The sequence below is a fragment of the Leptosomus discolor genome, chromosome 4, assembly GCF_034619465.1.
Source record: "Leptosomus discolor isolate bLepDis1 chromosome 4, bLepDis1.hap2, whole genome shotgun sequence".
NCBI lineage: Eukaryota > Metazoa > Chordata > Aves > Leptosomiformes > Leptosomidae > Leptosomus > Leptosomus discolor.
Genome location: NC_141394.1, coordinates 54422995 through 54447068, shown reverse-complemented (window position 1 = coordinate 54447068; position 24074 = coordinate 54422995). Strand labels below are relative to the sequence as shown.

General features: G+C 39.6%; 1 protein-coding gene across 1 annotated transcript in view; it reads right to left on the bottom strand.

Annotated features, from left to right (window-relative positions):
• Positions 1–7281: 7281 nt before the first annotated feature.
• The window catches only part of TEC (tec protein tyrosine kinase), a 33836-nt gene continuing 17043 nt past the window's right edge, over positions 7282–24074 (bottom strand). The window contains exons 3-17 of the mRNA XM_086464101.1: positions 23702–23783; positions 22084–22212; positions 21109–21149; positions 20463–20644; positions 19465–19530; positions 17641–17695; positions 17399–17478; positions 16750–16883; positions 15421–15495; positions 14478–14649; positions 14097–14313; positions 13501–13565; positions 10777–10895; positions 10264–10421; positions 7282–8315 (exon numbers count right to left, since the gene is read on the bottom strand). Of these exons, the coding sequence (XP_086320227.1) occupies positions 8238–8315; positions 10264–10421; positions 10777–10895; positions 13501–13565; positions 14097–14313; positions 14478–14649; positions 15421–15495; positions 16750–16883; positions 17399–17478; positions 17641–17695; positions 19465–19530; positions 20463–20644; positions 21109–21149; positions 22084–22212; positions 23702–23783 (1653 nt within the window). The 3' untranslated portion in view covers positions 7282–8237. The remainder of the gene's footprint in view (positions 8316–10263; positions 10422–10776; positions 10896–13500; positions 13566–14096; positions 14314–14477; positions 14650–15420; positions 15496–16749; positions 16884–17398; positions 17479–17640; positions 17696–19464; positions 19531–20462; positions 20645–21108; positions 21150–22083; positions 22213–23701; positions 23784–24074) is intronic.

Below are 24074 nucleotides of genomic sequence, written 5' to 3'. Positions count from 1 at the left end.
CTGTTTCTGTTGCAGCCATTAATATAATATATGCATTAGCCCAGGTTTAAAGTGCTAACAAAAGATGTGCTTTTCACTTATGTGCCGAGTAGTTGATAATCCTGAGAAAAATACATTGGACCATCATCACATACATCATACATTTAGAGAGAAATCAATTCGATATATCTTGTATGAGCAGCAGAGAGGATATGGTATTAAGTAGGTCAGAAGGCATTAAGAAGATTTGAACGAGGTAAATAAACGGTTGACATCTGCTCTGGTCCACTTCTACTCAGGCTGAGACCTACATTCACCAATTCATGTTCCCATGGCAGTTTGAGCCGAGCTGTGGCAGCTATGGTGTTGTTCCCTTTCCCTTTGCACCGTTGTTCATCTCATCTCCAACTAAGCGAGACAGGATGCTAAATCGGCAGGGAACCACTCTCTGCTGGGTCCACTCCCTGAACCATCTCACCATCATGCATCGCTGGTGGCTGGATGGGAGGGCAGCAGCACCAGCAGGACAGGCTTAAGCTGTTGGGTGCGATGTATGGTCTCTTCAGAAGCACAAGAGCCAGGCATGCAGGGACAAGGCTCCCCTCATATTCAGCTGCACTGACAGAAAATAAGCTTTATAGCTACTCCACTGTGCCCCATTTTTCTCCACCACAGAGGTCATAGCATTAAAAGAGACCTCAGAAAATTATTTGAATTAGGCTTCTCAAGGTCTCAGTATTTTGCTACTTTATATTTCACATTATATTTCTTTGTCCAGTACCACCAGTCCCTTCCACTTCATTTGTATTTCCCTCATGGCATTTCTTGCTTGTTGATCCTAATGATCTAATCCAGCCTGGAATAAATAGGACGTCCCTTCTGGGGTCCTGTGAGACTTTTTGCCAATGCCTGATACTGATGTTTCAGCCAAGTGTGCAGAGAGCATGCACTCAAAACATTAAGCAACATTACTACACAATGAAAATGTAATTATTTTCTCTATGAAGGTACATAATTTAGCAAATCTTGCACTAATAAAAGAAGGGAGAATGTCAGATATCAGAACGATAAGACCAAAACTACTTCTTAGAAGTAAGAGGAAGAGACTTGTCTCATGAGTGTTCTGGTTAAACTATTTATCTTGAAAGTCATGGGGCAATTTCCCTTAGATGGTTGCATCCTGTGAAGAACCTATCATGTGGGAAGCTGGTGAGCCTACATTAACCAGAAGACACTATCAACTGTTTGATACAAGTTTCCACTGACAGCTATGCAAAATGCAGCAATTACAAATACTCAAGCCAGCTGACACTGACAATTTCTTTAAAAAAAAAAAAAAAAAGAAAAGAAAAAGAAAAAACAGGCTAAAAAGATATGGGCAATGCAATTTATTTGCTGCATAATTTCCCAGTGTATATTGAACTGTCCCTCAGCTGTTCAAAACCGTACGTCATAAACAGTGAACATCGTGGGTGAAAAAATTCTTGGGTTTCTTTTACTTTAGCCAGTGGCATGAAATTTAAACAATGTTTATAAGGTATTTAGTGATGTGCAAAAAGGAATATGACATTTGAAAGCTTGTCTGTTTCTTCTGATTAAGCCATCTAATCTAATTAAACACATTATTCCTCATTAGATAATCTGCTCTTCTTATAGAACCCTTACCAGAAATATTTAGAAGCAGCACTGCGGAATTTCAATGTAACACTAGGATGGTCTTCTAATAAGATTTTAAATATGTGGCAGTTACCATGAAAGCGAGGGGTTCATACGGATGTTACGGACATGTAATTCTGTCTTGCTTTTCTTTATGAGTCCAGTGATTTGAGTATATTTATAATGTAAGCTCAGGATTCCTTTTTGCCTTCAGTGAATTTCAGACTTGCTCCGTTAATGGATGCCTTTTGTGTTTGACCCCCAACTTTATTGTGTTAAAAGCAATTAGAAATAAATGAATGTACATGATGCTTTTAAAAATATCCCAAGCATATTCAATATTAAATATTTAGTCTCTTGTTCTGTCCATAAAACCACAGAAAAGGTGTAAGTTAAAGCTGTAATTATGATGCTTCCTGGGACATGTGCTTCATTTGGTGAGAGATTTTTTCCAAGGGTAGCATGTCTAACCTACTAAAGATCACAAAATATGACCAAGTTCTGCAGGCTAAAGTGAAGGCTCAGATTAGACTAAGGCCATGAGCCAGATAAGCCCATGCTGAACTGAATTGCTGGGTCCAGAAGACCAGCACAAAATTTGCACAGTTCTACAAAGTTTGGTTCTTGTCATTTTCCTTATTGAAGTATTTTAAGTGTCAAATCATGGCCTATCAATCCAGCAGTTACTTACCATCCTGTCATCATTTCCAGCTCTTTAAAAACAAACCTGTCTTTACACATCTCTTCTTGGCAACCTTGTCGCTTCTGAAATTCTTTTGTCCATGCACTTACGGAATAAATTCAGTAGAAATCAATACAAGTGCAAATTTATGCATTGCAAACTAGAGAAAGGCCTTCAGTTCTGTGGAGCTAAGTCCTGCTTTAGTTAAATTGACTTCAGTCAGGAAGTTTTGACTGATGGACTGTAATTTCAGCATCTCAAACAAAGACCTGTGTATTTTACATCCTCACTAGTCGTTGGTAAGTTTCTTGCACAACACTTTTTCTCCCTTTGATTAAAATAATATTTTTGAGTTCATAACTCACTACAGAAAGGCTCAAAGCTGCTCTGCAATGCTGTTTTAGAAAGACTTGGCCAACACTGCAAATAGTGAAAGCTTTGATACACTGAATAACTTGATTAGCTGGCTCACATCTTGTCCTTCTGCTAGCAACTGAGGAAGATGTTTACACTGAGGGCAGGGCTGCCTCCAGGTGCCACAGCAATGCTCACTGCAGCATTGCAGGAAGCCTGCGTTTCCTGCCTGAAGCTTCTCACAGCTACACACATCCTTCTGTGACTTGGGCTCTTCCTTCCTTTCTCTTTTCTTCTATTCAACAGCTATCAGGCAAACTGAGAAATAATAATTTTTAAAACCTCGCATTTCAATGCAAAAAAAAAAAAAAAAATCTGGCTTTTTAAATGCAAATACAAAATTGAAAATTGATTCTTACAATCTACTAATTTTACATATTTCTTCTTCCTGCTATGCCCTAACTGAAATCACAGAAATTAATGGAACTACTCTATCTGACTTCCTCCTGTTATGGATCAAGGACTTCTAAACCAAAACACTCTGGATTTGTCAAAGGGTGTTAGCAGGCCTTGACCCCTTGGTCCCTAAATCATTACCCACACTGAAGAGTTCATAAATTAAAAATTAGTCAGTGATGGTATCAGTGTGAGTTGTGCTTCAGCAAGGAAATCACATTTTGAAGTCCATATTTTGAAGAGAACAGAGATACCAATAGGATTTACTATGTTATGAGTGACAGACTGCTTAAACAGGACACAAAAGAAATACAGGCTAACAGAAGGAACTATTCCATAATTTTTAACAGTAAATTATTTTTGAAGTCTGTAAAAATAAGGTACTTATGGACCTATCATTATTTTCAGGTCCCACTTCTCTGTTTCCTACCTAAACAAAATTTTTCTCATAAATTCCAAAAAAAGTGGTCAAATCTTGATTCTTTTAAATCTACAGGAATGAAGGTTTTCTCCAGCATCCACAGCCCCACTAGGCTTTTCAGCCCACATTTCCCTGAGTTCTGTCACATTTGGCTTTGATCCTCAGGGTAACTCATCAAGGAGCAATTAAAGTCAGTAGCTTAAAACCTAGGTTTATATCAAACAAGATGAGTATTTGAGTTGTTCAATCTAGAACATGCCAAATCTTCCTTCTCCAATTGTGTGGAGAATTTATTTTCTCCAATTTCTGATGAAAGCTTGCAACCTCAGACAAAGTTCAGCCAATTCTACAAATAGTTTAACACAGGAACAAAAAACATAGCCCATTTCACTGCTCATGTCATTTCTGGAAATGACTATATTTGGAGGAAGACATTAATTTTTAGAAGTATAATATTATCTCCCTAGTGACAGGTTAATAAATATGAATCCTAACACTAGCACAGAGCCATGATAACCTGTTGAATTACAATGTCTGAAATCAGACCTTTTAGCATGCACAGTTTGGAAACAAGAAAAGATATTGTGGCAAAAGAAGCATGCAGATGAAGTGGAAATACTAGTCAAACAGTATTGAAGCTAGCCTGACAAATACTCAGCCTAAAAATTTGCAGCTGACATTTTGATAACTAACTTAAAGGCCTGAAAACAAGTTTATCTGTGCACGACAGGGCATACAGGATGCTAGAGGAAGAACAAAGATAGGCCAGCTGTCAGGAACAGATGTTTTCTTGAGAAGCTGAAAGATAGTCGCATGAAAACAGAGAAGGCATAGCGAAAACACACAAGTCTTTTGAGATGGTCCATTGCTGCAAATAACTGGCCTGATAAAGTCCCACAACACCCAGCAGTAAGCTTTGGGTTGATAACATCATCTGTACAGGTGGTCAATTTACACACCTTTCCTCCTATCTTCACTTAACTTATCTTCAGTTATAAGTCTAATTTGCAGCCTTGGGGAAGTAGCATCAAAGATAAAAGCAACAAATTAGAGATTAATTTTTATAATTTGCATTTTATTTTATTATTTCATAGGTTTCTTAGCTTGAGTTTCTTTTTCCAATTCACTGTTTCTCAAAGCACTACTAGGGCTGTAGTCCACATCTAAGACTTGCACTCTTCTAGGATGTTTTGCAAGTTCTTGCTCTTGCAGTGGGGCAGCAGGTTAACTATGTTCAACACTACAAACTCAGCTTCACTCATCAAAACCAGATCTTTGCTGTACCACATGGCATGCCTCCTGATCTGGTATGTCTGTCCATTTCCAACAGTACTAGAAAAATCAATAATTAGTATAAAGACACAGTACAGTTTGTTTCTAAAATACTTTAAAAAGACAAGCTTTCAGCTTTTCACATGTGCATGCTGAGGCTGTCTTTTCTGTGAGTTAATTCTGCTCTGGAGGAAAGACCACTCTAGTTCTACCAAACTTTTTATTCATGCCTACGCTGTACATGCTTTTAAGGACAGTATGTGGAAATATCTCCCTATCTGTATGCAAAAGTAGTTGGTTTGCTGAATTCATCATACAATGGATTCATATTTCTGCAGTAATTCTGAAAGGCAAGACAAGCGGTTTGAACAACGATCACCTGAGCAGTGCAAAAGAAAGCTGGTTTGTATTTGCACGGCAATATTTAAATAGCTTATTTACTAAGTACACTGCTGCTGCACAAAACAAAACTGCAAGACCAACAGAAGCCCAGTTTACTTACATGTAGAAAGAATCATGTCTGGTTGTCCACTTATATTCAAATGAAAATGCAAACCTCTCCTCATCAGTTGTGCCAGTAAAATAGCCCTAGTGGAGCCCTTCACTCTGATATGAAACATGGTAAAACACAGATACTGCTTGACCCCGCCTACCTACTTTTTTTTTTTAAAGCCCCAAATAGTTTAGATACTAATCTCACATCTGTTAAAAAAAAAAAAAAGTAGCGAAAAAAGCATCTGCTTTCTAGTATCAAATGCATATTTTACAGGAAAAAAAAAAAAAAAGTCATTAAACCATAATCAGTAGGGCTAAGTATTTCCTAAAAAAAAAAAAAAAAATTAAAAATACAGCAGATGTAAATCACAGCATTTGGTCCTGTTCTGCTGAATTTTTGACCCCAACGTTTGAAAAAAAATTCTGTTATAATAAAAAAGGGAAAGAGAACTGAAGTTGCTTAAGGATGAGTGAGCTCATCTAGAAGAAAGGATGATGCATCATCTCAACCTGCCTTTGAAGACATCAAGAGAGTCAGCAAGACAGCTGCCTCCAGATGCGTTCTGATCCTTTCCAACATTAGCCATCTAAAGCCACATTCAACTAAAAAAGTGCATTTATCTAGAAACTAGGTGCTTTACAGTTCCCAACATCGTAAGTCATCATCAAACCCAAGGGCAAGTATGCAGAAATTATCCTCAGGTACTGAGACAGGTGAAGGGGTCAGATTCAAGCACCTACCCCACCAAGGAAACTGCTGCCAGAAGTCCACACAGGTAGGGTGTGTTTTATCAAACAAATTAATATAAATATATAATTACTGTAAACAAACAGGCTTAAAGTTCATTGGAAACTATTAATCTCCTGATTTTCCTATGCTTCATTTGTGTCTTAATGCAAATGTTACTTATTACTGTAGAATTCCTCATGACGTATTGTTCTAAGTGTTGGCAACACCATACTTTGCAGGGTCTCCCCTGAGAAAGGGGGGTGCAAAGGAACAGTTAGGGAAGGAAAGACAAGCTTGGCTTACCTTAGACCTTCCACAACCCTTTTTCTACTACAGGTAGAAACCCCTGGATTTTCCCCTTTAACAATACATGCTGTTGGTATCGACTGGGTAGTGGTTTGGACTCAACACTTTGGTTGGTTTGCATAGTTGTGATAATCTTCTGAGACTTTGTCATTATGAAAAAGGAAATAGCCATTTAAACCTTTTCTGACAGGCTGTAACTTTTCAATAGGATAGCATGAGAAAAAGAAAGTATTTCTTTCAAGAAACAAGAGGCTTCCTCCTTTCAAACATAAAGGTTTAGGCAAAGCAGTGTGGGGATTTAAGCACCTCCAAAATTGAAATACTCAAATGTAACAATGATGGAATGTATTAAGCTAACTATAGTTACCTTTAATAATTTGGCTGGAAATAACTTCACCATATTCTACCTACTTGCAAAAAACTTTTTTTAAAGTTTTTGTGCAACCTATTTTCTATTACACATAGCACAAGAGCACAAGTACAAAAGAAAAAAAAAACACCACGTAATAGAGTTGCTCAGGAGATGGCTACAGCAAAAGTGAAGTGCAAATACTTCTCATATTCGCTGGCATAATGTTAGATTAATTGAAACAGGCTTCACCAAGGCTGTGGAGACATTAGCCTCTAGCAGAGGGTACAGAGCATGTAACTTCTAAAGAGAGTTCAGGCACCTCTGCACTGAACATTTCATCATGGCCAAATTAATTTAAATATATATTCATACTACTATATATATAATTTAGAGTGTGTACACACACAGATATACATACACATAGACCATCATAACACCATACTCACATGAGCAAAGGGTTTGGCTTATGATGCACTGACAGTAATTTATTGGCAACATATTAGTTGGTTCCAAGCAACAGTTAACATTGTTTATTTACATACACATGTACTATGACATTTCCTGTTAAGAACAGAAAGGTTAGATTACTGTACATACAGATGACAGAAAGAGAAGCCCTCCTTAAACACCCTGGACAGTTTACTTTCTTTCATTTACAACCCCATGTATCAAGTTGTGTATGTAAGTGAAGGTAGGACAAACTTGAAAATTTCAAGAGAAAAACAAACTTTATATAAATAAATGCATGGAATTTATATATTTACAATACATACAGCATATAAATTATTTTATAATTAATCCAAAACAAGGTACTATGGTACACTGACAGCCAGTTGTGCCAAGTCTTGGACTTAAGTTTTCACAAGTAAGATCAAGACTAACCGTGGCAGGTCTGTGGTTGACCAAACAGCCTAGAATGGCTTGGGGTATATCACAGCTCCGTTCTGAAGCAACGCTTTTTGAGTGTTATGCTAAACTGAAGACTGTGCTGTTAACAACCTACTACGTGCAAATGAAAGAGGCACGTTTTCTGTTCTTGATGTGTCATAAAACACCCATCAACTGAGAAAAATAATGTTTCTGGAGAATCTCTGGAAACGTTTCAATGTCAGTAAATAGGCATTTATAGATACCTTCAATTTTTAAGCATGCAAATCACTACTAATACTACTACCTGTGTAAAGAGAAACTCAGAAACATGGACTGTATGTAGATGAACCCAACACACTAAATGCAAATTAGGCTCCTGGGGTTTGGTCACATTCTCTGTCTTCCTCCATAATGAGCTCAACTTGCAAGCTATGTGCTGCCAGCATTTTCAGAGAAAAATATAGAGACTGCTAGCATTGCTGAAGATACTGTGCTCATTTCTCAACATCATGTAAAACTCCTTGTGGAGCGGATCAGACGTTACAAAGTTCCCCACGTCGTTTAGCAGCATCCAGCAGCTTACAGGGTCATTCTTTTAAAAAGAAATGGTGAAGCCACATCTTTGGAAAGTAGCTTCTTCCCTGTACTTGTGCTGCTGCTATTTTCAGTAAGCATCTTCACCCTCTGCAATGTCAATGATTGTGTGAAGCAAGTCTTGAAAAGTTGGGCGTCCCTCTGGTTTCTAAAAATAAAAAGCATGCACAGCTGTGATCAGAAAGCAATGAAGTTGTGTTGATTTTGATAAATTATTGGTCTTGATATCATTCTGTGGCAATGAATTTACCTTTTCATTAGATGTGACATGCAAAAATATTTCCTTGTGTGAATTTTGGATGTGTCAATTTCCATAAGCTTCACTTTCTTTTTTTTTTTTTTAACACTCTGAAAGAGTGTAAATCGTGTTGCTGGGCTACACTCTTCATTATTTTTGCATAGTGCTACACTTTTTTGTTTTTCTTCCCCATCCCCACCTCCCCCAATGAATTACTCCAATCCTTCTTTACTCAAGTTGTTCATGCTCGTAAGAATTTTGAGTCTCATTCTCTGAAGCCTCTTTCACTTCAACATAATTTTCTGGACCCTGAAATGAGACTCCATCATAGACTTATGCAATGGCATCTTTCATCTACCCTATTTTCCATACAGTTCCTTATGTGCCATAACATCCATTTTGTTTTGTTTAATTATGGCAATACATTGAGGTTGTCTCTTTGCTGACCTTGCTGACACAGTTAATTTAGCATCTTCTGAATGTCCGGGTAACTTGCACTTTCCCTCCATTTAAAAGCCTTTTTAGATTTGATTCACCTGCTGAATTTTGAAGACTTCCTTCTATAAATCATTAATAAACTCATTAAATGAGGACAGACGTACCTACAGCTAACCATATTTTATAACAAAGATTGACAGTATCTTGCCATTACTTGTGTCTTGTTTGCGATTCACAGATTCTTTCTCTCCCACACGATGACTATTTAGATTTTATTGTTAAAAACCTCTGATGAAATAAATAAATTTTAATCAATTCATTCATGTTCATATAAATCCTATAAACACATATTAATATACAAAGAGCATTAACAAATAACTTATCATTATCTTGCAGGTAATTTATTATTCCATTTTAATGATCACTTTAAGAAGGTTACCACATACAAACAAAATTTAGCGATCCGTAGTTTCCTGGCTCCTGTGAACAGCTTTTTTGAACTACAGACGTATGGGCACTGTTGTTTTTAATGTATTTTTCGCTGCATAAACCAGCTGGTTGGTTTGATGACTAATTGCTCTTCTCCTCCAAGACAAGCATCAGACAGTATGTTATCTTTATTACTGGAAATGAGCAGTTTTATGCCAGCACCCCATGTGGCAAAGACGAACGAGAAATAAATCATGTAGCTCTTTCCATTCTTGGTTTCCTTGATTGTCTCTCAAAATTAGAGGCATTTCATTAAATACACCTATCCTTTTAGAGACTTTCTGCTTTAATACTACAAAACCTGTTTTATGCTAATTTAGTTGATAAAGTATTAAATTTGGGGTTGCCACCCCTTCAGCCTCTGTGAAAATTGCACAATCAGTATCTTTCTAGCTTAGGAGGATTAACAGTATAGTGTATTTTCATCCTTTATAAACCTTGGGATTTTTATTTAGATACAACAGCAAGTTAATCTATATTTCCTGTATAATTTATAATCAGGTAATGAAGCATTACTTTAAAAATATTTTTGGTCATTTTGGCATGTTTCTGTAATGATTAATAAACTGAGGCCATATAAAATCAGATCCTCCACCTCTGGGCTGTTCTGACTAATTTTTTTTTTTTTTTGCTAGCAGTATTTGTACACAGATATAATTGTGACCAGCACAGATTTAGCAATTATTTTATATTGTTACTAAATGCCTTCACATACTTAATCCAACAGCCCATTTATTTCACTGAAATTTCCTCAGTGTTTTTTCTTATCACAGCTTTAGTTCAGTTGCAAATCAGGGGGAGATCTTCGTCTTCGCAATGAACATACGAATAGCTGAGAGAGATACAGTCAGAATGCTGGAATAGAGATTAATTGCTGTTGCTAGATTGACCTTTTTTCAATTCAAAGACGAAAAAATAAAAAAGTATATACCTCCTGCCAGCACATCATCATCATTTCATACACCTGCTTACAGGCTAGTTTGGGCCGATACAAACGATGTCCTTGGCTAACCATTGTTACCACTTCATAGTTGGAGCTTTTTTCAAAGGGCATTTTTCCTTCTGTGAATACTTCCCACATTAAAACACCTAAAAAAACAAACAAGCAAGCAAAAAACCCACATTAAGAAAATAAGGAAATAACTTCTTAAAAATATTTGTTTATTTTGAGCCCCAGGCTCAGGATTTCTGATGAATAGTTTGAGATACATGTCCTAGAAAGCATTCACATGTGTCCTTGCTGAAAACATCTTATTCTAGTAGCATGGGTTTTAATAAATAACAGTTCTAAAGGTCTCTGTGGAACTTTATGTAAGCATAAAACCATGGCAAATGGTTTCTCTGAGCTGCTTCTCAGACACCTGAATCCTTCCCGACAACTGGATCTTAACTGCTATTGATAAACTGTAAAAACAGTGCTTTCTTTCAATGATAAACATCTTACCAAATGACCAGACATCTGACTTGCTGCTGAATCGGCTATAATTAAAAACTTCTGGAGGGCACCATTTCACAGGAAATTTAGCCCCTGAGGAGCTTGTGTATTGATCATCAAGGACATATCTATACAAAAAAAAAAAAAAAAAAAAAAAGAAAAAGAAAAAGAAAAAGATTATATCCTTTAGATTTGGATTTTAGTATTAGAAGCTCTTATTGCCACCTAATGGCCATGACTTAGCATTACATGATAAAAACAGCTTCTCTGGGACAGTATTAAGGTTTCCGTCAAGACCCAGTTCATTTTTCTGATAACTTCAGTCTTCTTTTGGGATTACTAGCTTTACAGCACAGGTCTAGGCCACCTGGAGGTTAAACGTCTGTATTACAAGAGAAAATGATGCAAAAGCATAAATTTCTTGCTCTGTTTCTCACCAACACGTCTGAATTCAGATGTCAGGGGACATGCAAGCTCAGTAGCACAGAACAGTGCCAAAAGCCAAGAAAAGCATGGTCAAACCATGGTGCTTGAACACCTTCCTTGTAAGCACTGCTCCCTACCCGCTGCCTCACCCACGCATCACCCACCTGATGTAGCACCCATGGGTGCTAACAAGGGCAGGAAATTAACACCTCTCCAGGTCTCAGCGCCTCCCAGCACTGGCTAGCAAGATGCAACTCTGAACCATCTACCCCAAGAAGATCCCAAACTCATTGAACAGCCTCTTTCTATCATTTATTTACCAAAATACAGATTACCAAACATTATCTCTGCAGCATGAGCTCTGCTGTCCAAGATGCAAGTTCTACTATGCCTCCTGAATCACTACAAGATTAGAATTTGTAAGATTTTCACAGATGCTACAGACAGTTACAAATAGAAGATCATTCAGATCACGGAGTCAGTTCAAAACCAGGCTTCTCATAGTAAGTACTGGATATACATACTTCTCTAGAGAATAAACTGCCAAGTTTTGATTTTTCAGAATTAAAATGAGTAAGGAAATTGACACATGACCACAGAACAAAAGGCTTTAAAGGCACTGGAAAAAAAGGAACGAAAGGATGTTCCCTAGAGAGGTCAAAAAAGATCATTTTTGCCTGTAAATTTGCTGTGTGTGTGTTGCCGTATGCCTAAGTACAAGGGCTAGCTGAATTTTCCCAAAGCCCAAACAAATCCCTGGGGTCCAATAGGATGCACCCACAAGTGCTGAGGAAGCTGGCAGATGCTGTTGCTAGGCCACTCTCCATCATCTTTGAAAGGTCATGGAGGACAGGAGAAGTGCCCGAGAACTGGAGGAAAGCCAGTGTCACTCCAGTATTCAAGAAGGGCAAGACGGAGGACCTGGGAAATTACAGGCCAGTCGGCCTCACCTCCATCCCCACAAAGGTGATGGAACAGCTCATTCTGGGTGTCATCCCTAAGCACGTGGAGGAAAAGAAGATTATCAGGAGTAGTCAACATGGATTCACCAAGGGGAAATCTTGTCCAATCTGACAGCCTTCTGTGATGGCATGACTGGCTGGCTGGCTAAGGAAAGAGCAGTGGATGTTGTCTACCTTGACTTCAGCCAGGCTTTTGACGCTGTCTCCCACCACTTCCTCATAAGTAAGCTTAGGAAGCGTGGGATAGATGAGTGGACAGTAAGGCGGATTGAGAACTGGCTGAAGGACAGAGCTCAGAGGGTTGTGATCAGTGGTGCTGAGTCCAGCTGGAGGCCTGGGGCTGGTGGTGTTCCCCAGGGGTCAGTACTGGGTCCAGTCTTGTTCAACATATTCATCAGTGACCTGGATGAAGGAACAGAGTGCATCCTCAGCAAGTTTGCTGATGACACTAAACTGGGAGGAGTGGCTGATACACCAGAGGACTGCGCTGCTGTTCAGCGAGACCTGGACAGACTGGAGAGTTGGGCAGAGAGGAACCTAACGAGGCTCAGTAAGAGCAAGTGTAGGGTCCTGCACTTGGAGAGGAATAACCCCATGCACCAGTACAGGTTGGGAGTCAACCTGCTGGAGAGCAGCTCTGCAGAGAAGAACCTGGGAGTCCTTGTGGACAACAAGTTGAACATGATCCAGCAACGTGCCCTTGTGGCCAAGAAGGCCAATGGTATCTTGGGGTGTACTAAGAAGAATGTGGCCAGCAGGTCATGGGAGGTTCTCCTCCCCCTCTACTCTGCCCTGCTGAGGCCACATCTGGAGTACTGTGTCCAGTTCTGGGCCCCACAGTTCAAGAGGAACAGGGAGCTACCAGAGAAAGTCCAGTGGAGGGCCACAAAGATGGTTAGGCGACTGGAGCATCTCTCCTAAGAGGAAAGGCAGAGAGACCTGGGGCTTTTTAGCCTGGAGAAGAGAAGACTGAGAGTGGACCTTATCAACACTTATTAATATCTAAATGGCAAGTGCCAAGAGGACGGGGCCAGGTTCTTTTCAGTGGTGCCCAATGACAGCACAAGGGGCAACGGGCACAAGCTGGAACACGGGAAGTTCCACCTGAACATGAGGAAAAACATCTTTATTCTGGGGGTGGCAGAGCACTGGAACAGGCTGCTCAGGGAGGTTGTGGAGCCTCCTACTTTGGAGTTATTCAAAACCCGCCTGGATATGACCCTGTGCGACCTGCTGTAGGTGAGCCTGCTTTAGCAGGGGGGTTGGACTGGATGGTCTCCAGAGGTCCCTTCCAACCCCTGCCATTCTGTGATTCTGTGAAATGTGTTTAAACACTCAGCCATACCTTGTCATTCCAAAATCCGACACTTTGACCACTCCTGAGTCACTCACCAAACAGTTCCTGGCGGCCTGCAAAGGGAATGGTTAGAGTTGGATGAAAAAATTGCAGTCTCTTGCAGACAAATTACAACAGTCTAATGAGGACTTTGTCTTCAACGCTTGGCAAATTTGCCAATTTACCAAGTTCAGTGGTGTATTCTCATTATGCTCTGGAATAAAAGGTACATGTGCATTTGCTCTTCATAGTACTGTTTTGACAACTAAACCATTTTCTAAAATACCACCAGAAAAAAAACTGTCATCTTGAGGAATTCATGAGTGGTGAAAATGGCACCAGTATAGAACAGAGATATGTTATTATTTCAGTGCAAATAGCTATCAACTTTTTATAAAAATTTCAGAGAGATTTTATTCCATTCTCTCGCTCATAGTTTTCTGTATGGGGCAGCTTTAGAGACTTGCTTAGAACATAGAGAGCCAACTTAAACTACTTATTTTCTGCAAGAACAAAAGCAGTCATTTACAAACAGCCTGTTTCAAAAAGGAATAGGTAAGTTCAAAGATAAAAATGTTTAAAAAGAATGCCTAATGGGATGTTACCAGGTCTCTGTGGATAAAGCTGTTTCTCTCCAGATACTCCATTCCCTCACATACATCTTGGCACATAGTGAGCAGGATGTCTTTACTCAAAACTCCCCGTTTTTGTCTCAGGTAATTGAGAAGGCAGCCATGCTCCATGAACTCTGTCACGATGTAAATAGGTCTCTGTTGTGTGCACACACCATACAGCTGAACTAATTTAGGATGTGTTAGCTTCCTGAAAATATTGAGATAATAACATTATTACTTCCTCTGCCCAGTGCTAGCTCTCCACCCCACAATACTGCAAACATACCACCTGCCCCAAGTGTTTTATTTATAATAAGTATATAGCATCAGAAGCCTAGAACTGGCAATAAAAGTGCCAAGCACACAACTCACATCATTACTTTAGCTTCTTCAATGAAATCCTCTTCATACATCGCACCTTCCCGAATTGCCTTGATGGCCACTTTATACTGCGCCCTCCATTTCCCAAGGCGCACTACCCCGAACAGACCGCTCCCCAGTTCTCTCATGAAGGTCAATTCTGAGGGATTAATTTCCCATTTCTCTATAAAACAAAACAAATGAGAGCCCATGACTCCTCTATTAAGGACCCTACTGAACTGGTAGGTGATAAGGAAAAGGGAAAACGGATTACTAGCAAATTAGGGAATTTAGGAAGAAAATGTCTTAGAATTAACTTGAAAACTGAACACTTCTATAGCACACAAAACAAACAAACTTTTAAGTAGATATGACTTTTAAGCAGCTCCTGATCAAAACAGAAGGCAAAACTCATACTTTCCTGAGGCCAGTAATTACATACTGATATTATCAGACTTGATTTCAGCAAGCTGCCATCACAGAAAGTTGTGCCAATGCGTAGCAGCTGCTCATATCACCTGATGTGCTATACTTAAAACAGGTTATTCCAAATTTATATTAAAAAATGTAACCCCTCCACAAAGATCAAAGGGCCAAGGTTGAGTCAGAAGTCTGGAGGCTTATGAAGGAGCCAAAGGCAGAGCTCTTTAATCAGGTAGGGCTCAAGGTGTCCAGAAAAGCACAGAGGAAGATGCTGAATTCCCCTGGAGCACCAGCAACATGTTCTGCCTCTCCTCACCCTTGGCACCACATGTCTACCATCAGCCATGATGCCTTTGCACGTTGATCCTCTGAGCAAGGGTCTCCAAGGCATGACTTGGACCCACGTAAGTTAGTATAGCCAAGCACACTACAAAATGAGGTCTTTTCAAAATTTTTAGAAAATAATGTAGCATCTTAACATATATGAAACAATGAGAAAAGATACATGTAGATGAATATAACATGCTATTACCATAGCTGAATCCTGCTGTTGTTGGTGCTGTCGTCTTCTTTGGGGTCACTGGGTAGCGCAGCCTGGTAACAAGACCTGAAGTTCAATGATAATTCAAGAGAGACAGTGAAATAGTGCCAAGTAGCAAATCAGCCACTTAATTGCTGTTGAAGTTTGCAGTAAGCAACAATAAACTTATCGTTATATACAGCTTTGACCACATTTTCTGCTATTGTGTTGTGTTGACTATTCAAAGTGCCTACAAGACTTACACAGGAGCACTTGCTACATCTAACTTCTTGCATCTTCTTTACTAGTGAGAGATGGATACAGATATATGCATACATATTTAGGCTTTAAAGTTATGCTGGCACCAATAAAGGCTGGAGGACCCCTTTCATAAATCAGATCAGAAAGATTATCTAAAACTCACAATGTTACTTCTGATCATTTCTGTTTCACACATATAAATCCCACCAGTTTCATGTGGGGATCTTATACATACAAAATAAATGCTGCATGCTAGCTGAATATTCTCCTAAAATCTTGTCAGAACTTGATATGACAAAAAGAATGAAGCAATCAAAAATAAGAAGTAAAATCCATTATAATAAAATGAAAAGCCGGGTTATGTTTTTGGAGCGTGTTTTCCAGAAAGGCATTTTCCAGAATATCATCAGGAAATTGTGGGTCATCTGAGTTTTATATAAATATCTGTAAAATATAGCTCATGAGGGAAATTTATGCACAGACTGGACTCAAAAAAAATACAATATATTAGTATCTGTGCCTTGAACCTGATTCTTAAACTCTCCCCACCTCATCATGCAGTGGGCGGACACCAGCATCAGCCATCAGCTATAGATCTGCAGCGTCTAACCTTTACAAGGACTCATCTTTAGGGATTTCCTGAACAACACATTACTGTTCTCCTCATCTGTTTGCTATATGGGAAGCTTAGATCATTTGAAGCAGTGCTGACCCACAGGTAAAAAGCTAGCGCCTGGAGAACATTCTGGGGAAGTACCATCCCTATCCATCTGCTGTGGGTTACAGGCAGCTGATAGAGACAGTATGTGGAGCTAAATGAATGATTTTTCCTGATTCAATAAAGCTATTCTTCTGTTACTCTGGGACCAGTAACGTATTTATGTATTTTAATATACATATATCTGCATAAAACCTTTCAAACGATCACCTATATTGAAACAATGTGAAAAGACAATGTCTCATGACTTCCCTAAAGAAGAATGACCTATAAAAACCTAAAAACTTTCATTAAAACCCTTAAACACTCCACACATCTTTTCAAATCAACCCTCAGTGACAGAAAAAATAGTATTCATCTACCTGCTGCATTATGTTTATGATACTCAATTATTTCTGGAATGGAGTTAAAGAGATGTTTTTCTGCGAGGTAGTACTGCTTTGGTGAGGTCACTGTTTCTTTTATATGGTAGTGTCTTATTCCTGATGAGCCTTCTCTGGAAAAATAACAACAATAATAGCAATAGTAACAATTAGTAATAATACAATGTCAGTTGTTGTGAATTTAAGAGGAGCACGCTGACTTGGAAAAGGAAACCGAAAGGGCCAGTGCAAGTGCTCAATGTCACAATTCGGGAACAGCTTGAATATCAAAGATCCCCAGTGTTGGTGACTCGCCTCAGACCAAGTTGAAGATTAACCAATAAAAAGTTAATTTTCAGCCTGTGGAGCTCCCCCATCCAGCTCAACCCATACAGACACAAACACTTGGGCTGGCAGGAGGGAAAAGACCAAACATGGTGGGGGAGTTCAGGTCTACAGTGGATTAAACCAAACCTGACCTAACCACGGAGTCGAGAAGCTCATTTTAGTCAGACATCTTTTCTACCACAACAGCCCTCACTTCTTTACTGAGCTCTCTCCCTGGGCTTTCCCTCAGCCCATGGGTTTGGATACAGATGCAAATGGATTCAGACAAGACAGGGTGTGCAGAGCAGTCACAGAAACTCACCCTCCAAATTTTGTATAAAGGGAAACTGTATACAGGCCAGGCTGACTTGAGTCTCTCACCACAAAACCACCTTCTTTATCCTAAAATGCAAGCACATCGACAGTTTTGTACAAGTGGTTTCAAGCTACATGTTTCTTCTACTCGTTCCGCGATTTGCGCACACCAAAATAAGCATTTGCTTTAATTAAAGAAGCTACTTTACACAAACTTCATGGTTAATACTGCAAGGCTGCTGGGCTTACCTCATTTCTGAGGAGCTGCTCTGCCTTGCTTCTGTTCAGGTTTCTGCTGTACCACCTGCAACACAAGATCAGCAACCAAAACTTCTTCAATGTGCATGATTTACACAAAATGCTTAAAACAAAGTATTACAAAGCTACAGATTCAATAATTTTATGATAAGTGAAGGTCAAGAACTAAACCTTCATTAACCTACAAAAATCAGTCCCTATTACATTGCGCAGTTATCCCATAAAAATGCGCTGAAACAAACCCAGTGAGATCGAACAGAAGCCAATAAAGTTCAGGTAACTGAGCTAATTTTGCAGCAAAAATGCTTCTCAAAACACTTGCAGGTTGATGGCAGTAGTTGCTCTGAATGGCAGCCCGAGGGCAGGCTGGGAGCCCGAGGGAAGCCACCTGTAGGGCTGGCTGCTAAACTGTTAGTTTATTCAATAACTTCACAGTTCTGATTTTCCAGGGAGGACCCACCTAGCAGAGGAGGTTGAAAGTGAATTAAATGTCACGGCTGCACACCCCCGAGCTCAGTGCTGCATGGGCAGGTTAAAGCAGCCACAGAAGCACTGACATTTCAGCCAGCTGCAGCAGATAACATAAAAAGGAAAAAACACACAAGCTCGCAAATGGCATGGTGCAATCATTTTGAGCCATGCTGTCACAGCGGTAACTGAGCAGGGAAGTGGCACAGCAGCCTCTAATCAAGTTCTGCCATTCTGGAGATAGTGGTTTTTTGCAGTTGGTAGATGACCCTGAGTAATCCTCACTGGGCTGCGCAGTGACTCAGAAGTACGGCCCCAAGGTATAAGGCACAAAGTGGCTGGACCAGATAAGGCAGCTCAGTTCCTTCCTTCCCTTTCTGCCAGCCCCAGAGCCCAGCCCAGAGCAGTGCAGGGCTCTAAGCAAGAGCCTCAAAGATGAGAAAGCCACAAAGAACAAATAATTCCCTCTAGGAAAGCTGAGGGCAAAATCCCAGAAGAAATTTTACCTTCTGTCAAAACACAGCAGTAGGAGCCATACATGGCTGAGAATAGAGTTTTGGAGCTACTAATGTGGTTTCGTAAACTGGCTTTAATTATTATTTCCTTACAGCTCCACTTTATCTAAAAGTCATGAAATACATCTTAAGTTCTCAGGCACAACAATTTATGCTGTACTGAAATTTGAATGTCAAGAACAACAGGCTTGGAGACTAGAGCATTAAATTTTATCCTGATGTTCTTAAATAAGTACTCCATAACGAAACACCAATTGGAAAAAGGCTTTCTTTAAAAAAAAAACACACACACACACAACACAGCACTATACTTTTATAGCTGCTAAGTTACATGCATACACTGAGACTTAAAATGCACTGATACATTTTTTTTGAAAGTTAGAGCTTCCTTCCCAAAATCTCTGATCTGTTGCTTGCGTTGAATGATTTCCACTGTTTTCTACTCCACTATGGTATTGCCACATACTTTGGCTAGACATGTCACTTTTAACATTAAAAAAATTCAGCACACTTATAATGGGGAAATTTCCTTTAAAATTTCTCTTTGTCTATCAGAATTGGGAGGGGCTTTTTTTGCTTTAATAGCGGTAACCTAAAAACCACATGCCTGATGGCCATCTCACTGACTTGACTCTACATTATAAATCACAGCAAAATCAATAAGAAGAATCAGAAGAAATATATTCCTATTTCAAGTATTTAAGTCTCATCTCTGAGATTAATGCTATTGCATGTAAATAATTGCTTTCAAAACTTTAAAAATACATTGTCATTCTTAAAGCATAGGTTTCATTTTATGATCTTCCAGATTTTAATTCAAATTTTCACTTACTCATATTGATCAAGGTTGTTGGACTTCTTTCCTATTACATAGTTGCTTGGAATATATCCTTGTTTTCTAAAAAAAAGTATATAGTCTGAGTGAAAACATGTAAAATTGCATGCCTAGAAGACAATGTTTCATTCTGCTAATTACCAGAGATCCCTTGCTGTCATTTATTTATTACTGGCCCACCCATTCTATTGCTGATTATACAGAAACTAATTTCCAGTGTCAACATTTCCAAGTTAACTTCACTGCACCTAGAGAAGTGACACAGGCAGCAAAAGTCTCCAAGAAAATCATCAGAAGGGGTGCAGAAGAGTAACCCTGTGCTGCTCTGTCACTTCTGCACTTGGAGGTTCCAGTCAGTCACTGGAAATATGTTTGGAACCTGCCACAGCCTGATAACTCACAATTACCCCCAACACACTGCAACAGGGACCTGATAAACATCAAAGTATGGAAAATCACCTTTAAAAATGCACGGAAAAATTTTAATCTAGGGAATGTAAAGTTGTAGTCATTAAGGCATCTCACTGCAACTCTCTGTCAACTCATTCAAAGATTGCTCCTAATGATCCAGCTATTAAATAAGATTACGAGTATTCAAGTCTGGACCTTGGAGCCTGCTGAGCTAAGTGTTAACCATATTGTTCCCTAATGAGCCATTCCCCAAGGGAAGTGAGACTACTGTACCAGTCTAGTGAGGTTTTGCAGGCTGGCTAATGCTTTAATTGGGAAACCATAACATCTGACAGGAAACACAATTGGAAAAGCTTGCAGGTTCTGCAACTGTGTTTGCACTCAGGCCCCACAATCTATTGAGAACTGCACTTTTAAAAATTGGTTTCTATGTGGGAATAAAGATACTGATGAGATTTCAGGGCTGGGGTCCAAAGTGGGGTCAAATACAGTTATTTCTTGACATATAGTCAATATAAACTACTACAACATGGAAATAGCCTTATTATGAACTTCATAACAAAAAATAAGGAACTCATGTTTACCCGTATTTGTCTCTTGCCTTCCACCAGTGAATGTCGTTCTTCTCAATCACTGTATATTCTTTACCTTTCTCTAACCTTAAATCATGATGCTCTGTAGGCTCAAAGTCATACATTGCTACCACTATCTCCTCCTCTTCATTGCCATTTTCTTCAACTGGAGGAACAGGTGGTGGAGGCCTTCGCTGAAAACAACCCAACATGGTTATCATCCCACTCTGCTCCATTCGTTTCCCCCACCCGCCCTTACCATCACACTAGTGCAAACCAGCCAAGCACCCCGGAGGCAAAAGCTGAGCTAGTTCTGGGTTTCCCCAGAAGTGAACTGCAGTGGCCCAGGGAGGCAGCTGGGATGTGTGGCAGATGATCACCCAGGTGCTATCCATGGGGCTGGCTCAAGCTGCAGCCCCACAGCTGTCAATAAAGGGCAACGCTGGCTGGCATTTGCTTTTTCACTGCCTCTCCCACCAGCAGTACAGATACAGCTAAATTTCAATGAGATTTCTTCCACCCTGAGATAGAGCATGATGCCCATTGACACATACAGAAATAGACATTTGCTCCAGGATACGGAAAGAATCTCAGGAAATTTAAATGCCATCTCAAAAAGCAGCAATTATCTACGCAATATTTTAAAGATTCTACCTACCGCATTTTTTTCTGGCATTGGAGAAGGCAATCCCATTACACCTAGAAACAAAGCACAGGAAAGGATTTGTGTCTATCCATTTAGCTATAGATTTAAAAACTAAATAAAAAGTTTAAACTTCAGATAAGGTTTTAGTATCTTAACTAGCCTTCAGGATAGCTTAGTAAGTCAGAAAGCAAAGACAGCTCCAATTAAGCATTAGGAAAATGTTGATGAAATATTCTTGCAAAAACATCCTAAATCAGCCAGCAGGCTACATTCACCACAGATTTGGCAACGTCAGACAATGCAATTACTGTATCCTTATGTAGGACAACATTACAGTGAGAGTCACACTTGCACATCTTTGCATGCTACAGCATCCACTGCTGAGCAAGCAGAACCCGTGATGTGGACGCTCGAAGATACATGTTCCTACGGAAGTCATGGTTCATCCAGGTTCAGCGTACAGATACTCACAAACCTCTAAGAAGACCCAGTTCTCTGTCTCTAAGTACATTAAGCCTTCTTGTATCATTTCTACACTGAAAGCAACACAATTATTATTCTTTTACATGGGTATGTAGAAGTTATTTATTAAAACTGAAGAGCTGACAAGGATTTCTAGCTGAATCTTTTTTACCATCAGGTTTTATCCTCAGTCTGAGGTAATATTTTACCTCAGATAAATAATAATAATCTCAAATAAAATCAGTTTCAGATAGAAAAAACAAACCAAGCAAAATTCAGCAACCTCAATGATTCCTTTCAGCTTTCTCTAAACATTTTTTTGCAAGGGCAATTTACTGGCTTTCATATTTTTTACAAAATGCTTGAAAATGAAACAAACATTTTGACTTACTTTAGGCAGAACATCAATGACTCGGCTCTATAAATTTGCCTAATATCTAGACCATTCAGTTATGATAATAGAATCATATAAAAAAAGCAGAAAAATATGCCAAAACAGCTTCATATGAAAATGCATGTACTTACTGTTTTCAAAAAGACTGTATTTTTCACAACCAGGTGCTAATTTTTCTGTCTGTCTGCAGCACTGATAAATTCCCTCTGTCCAGAATTTAGGATGATATTTTACCATTATATTGCTGTTGTTCTTTATTTCTATAAGAATAAAAAGAGCATATACTGAAAGATACAAAAAAAAAATCTGCAACAGAGCCATTTTTAATAAATATTACAGTATCTTTGACATGAGGCATAACCTTCACTTGTCCTTACTTTAGCATTGCTTCTCATATGGACCTTCTTGCAAGTTTACATGGAGGTGACACAATGGTAGTAGAGGATGTTTTTAGCATAACACATGACTTTATTCCAGAACAGAGGGCTATGCTCCCTGCCTAAACTGGCCACCCCAGCAGGGGTTTGGTGCATCCGTGAAAAGAGACCCAGGTGCCCACCTCCACCCTGCAGATCAGCCAGGCAGCTGTGAAGGCCCTGGGAATTCTGCCTGCCCCTTTTTATTACTGCTGTAAGTGACTAAACTTCCTCCACGAATAGTGTTCTGGAGGGAAAGAAGGCTGACATTTATGGCGGTGCCATGACACAATGCCTGTGTCTGGTCTGAAAGGCTCCTGACCCCCATCTTAGGCCTGGGGTTGCTGAGCTTCAGAGGTTATTCCTTGCCCTGTAGTCCCTAGCACAGAAATTATTCCTTATTGCTTTACAGAACACCTGAAATTAATGTGAGCATTTGATGGTGGCACAAAGCATTAAGAGGCTCTTGAAAAGTAAATATTTACTCACTATGACAGAATTAATCAGATCACATCTCAGTGGAGATGCCTCCTGTCTTTTGAGTGATGCCATTAACTAGCTTGGATAAGCTTTTTGATGATTTACACATTGTGCAGAAGCATAGAGTCAAATACTGATTGCGGCTGGATTTCAGAAACCAAATTAATTCAGTCTGGGTGGCTGGTACTCCCAGTACCTGTTATCACACACTGTGTATGCAAACAATGAGCTGGCCCAATAAAAAATAAAAAATGGTGGATACATGCAACAGAAGCTCTACCATTTTATTTTCTAACTTGTTGTGAGTTGATGCCATCCAGCAGCTAAGCACCCATGCAGCCACTCTCTGACTCCTCCCACCCAGTGGGACAGAACAGAGAGAGCAAGGAGAAAACTTGTGGCTTGAGATAAAGGCACATCCAGAAGTGATGTAAAGGCAATTGTTAACCATCTCCCACAAACAGACCAATGCCCAGCCAGTCTCTGAGCAACAGCCCATGCGGAAGCCCAAAAACCCCAACCCCCATCTTTCTCTACCGCAGTTTTTATTGCCAAGCACAATGTTATATGACCTGGAATATCCCCTTGGTCAGTCCAGGTCCACTGTCCCAGCTGTGTCACCTCCCAGCCTCTTGCCCACCCCCAGCCTACTTGCTGCGAGAGCAGAGGGAGAAAAAGGCAAAGCCTCCATGCTGTGCAAGCACCACTTGCAGCAACTAAAACACTGGTTTCTTTCAACACTGCTTCGGCCACAAATCCCAAACACAGCACCAAGTTAACTCCAACCACGCCAACTGGTTCAAGTAAAGGTATCTAGGTATGTCAGATGTTAAGCATGAGCAATTTCCATTACCTTCTTTCAGACTCCTCACCCACTGATCCTGGCTTTGTGCACTTGGTGCAAAAATATAAAGCGTATTAGCATCATATACAACCTGGAGGGGGAAAAAGAAATAATCAAAATATATTCATCCACTAATATTTATTTACTCCTCAGGAAACAGAGGAAACAAAACAAGACAAGTGACTTACCTTTGGCAAAATTAGTGTACTCGGACACAAAATGCAGGAACTGGGAAAAGGTTATTAGGGTTTAATAGTCATATATGATGCTTTCAGTGAACAAGGAAGGATTTTGTAACGGTACATTATCTTGAGATTATTCCTTAAAAACGATTGCTTCGTACTTTGCTTTGTCCATTCTTCACCATGTTTCTAAAAACAGT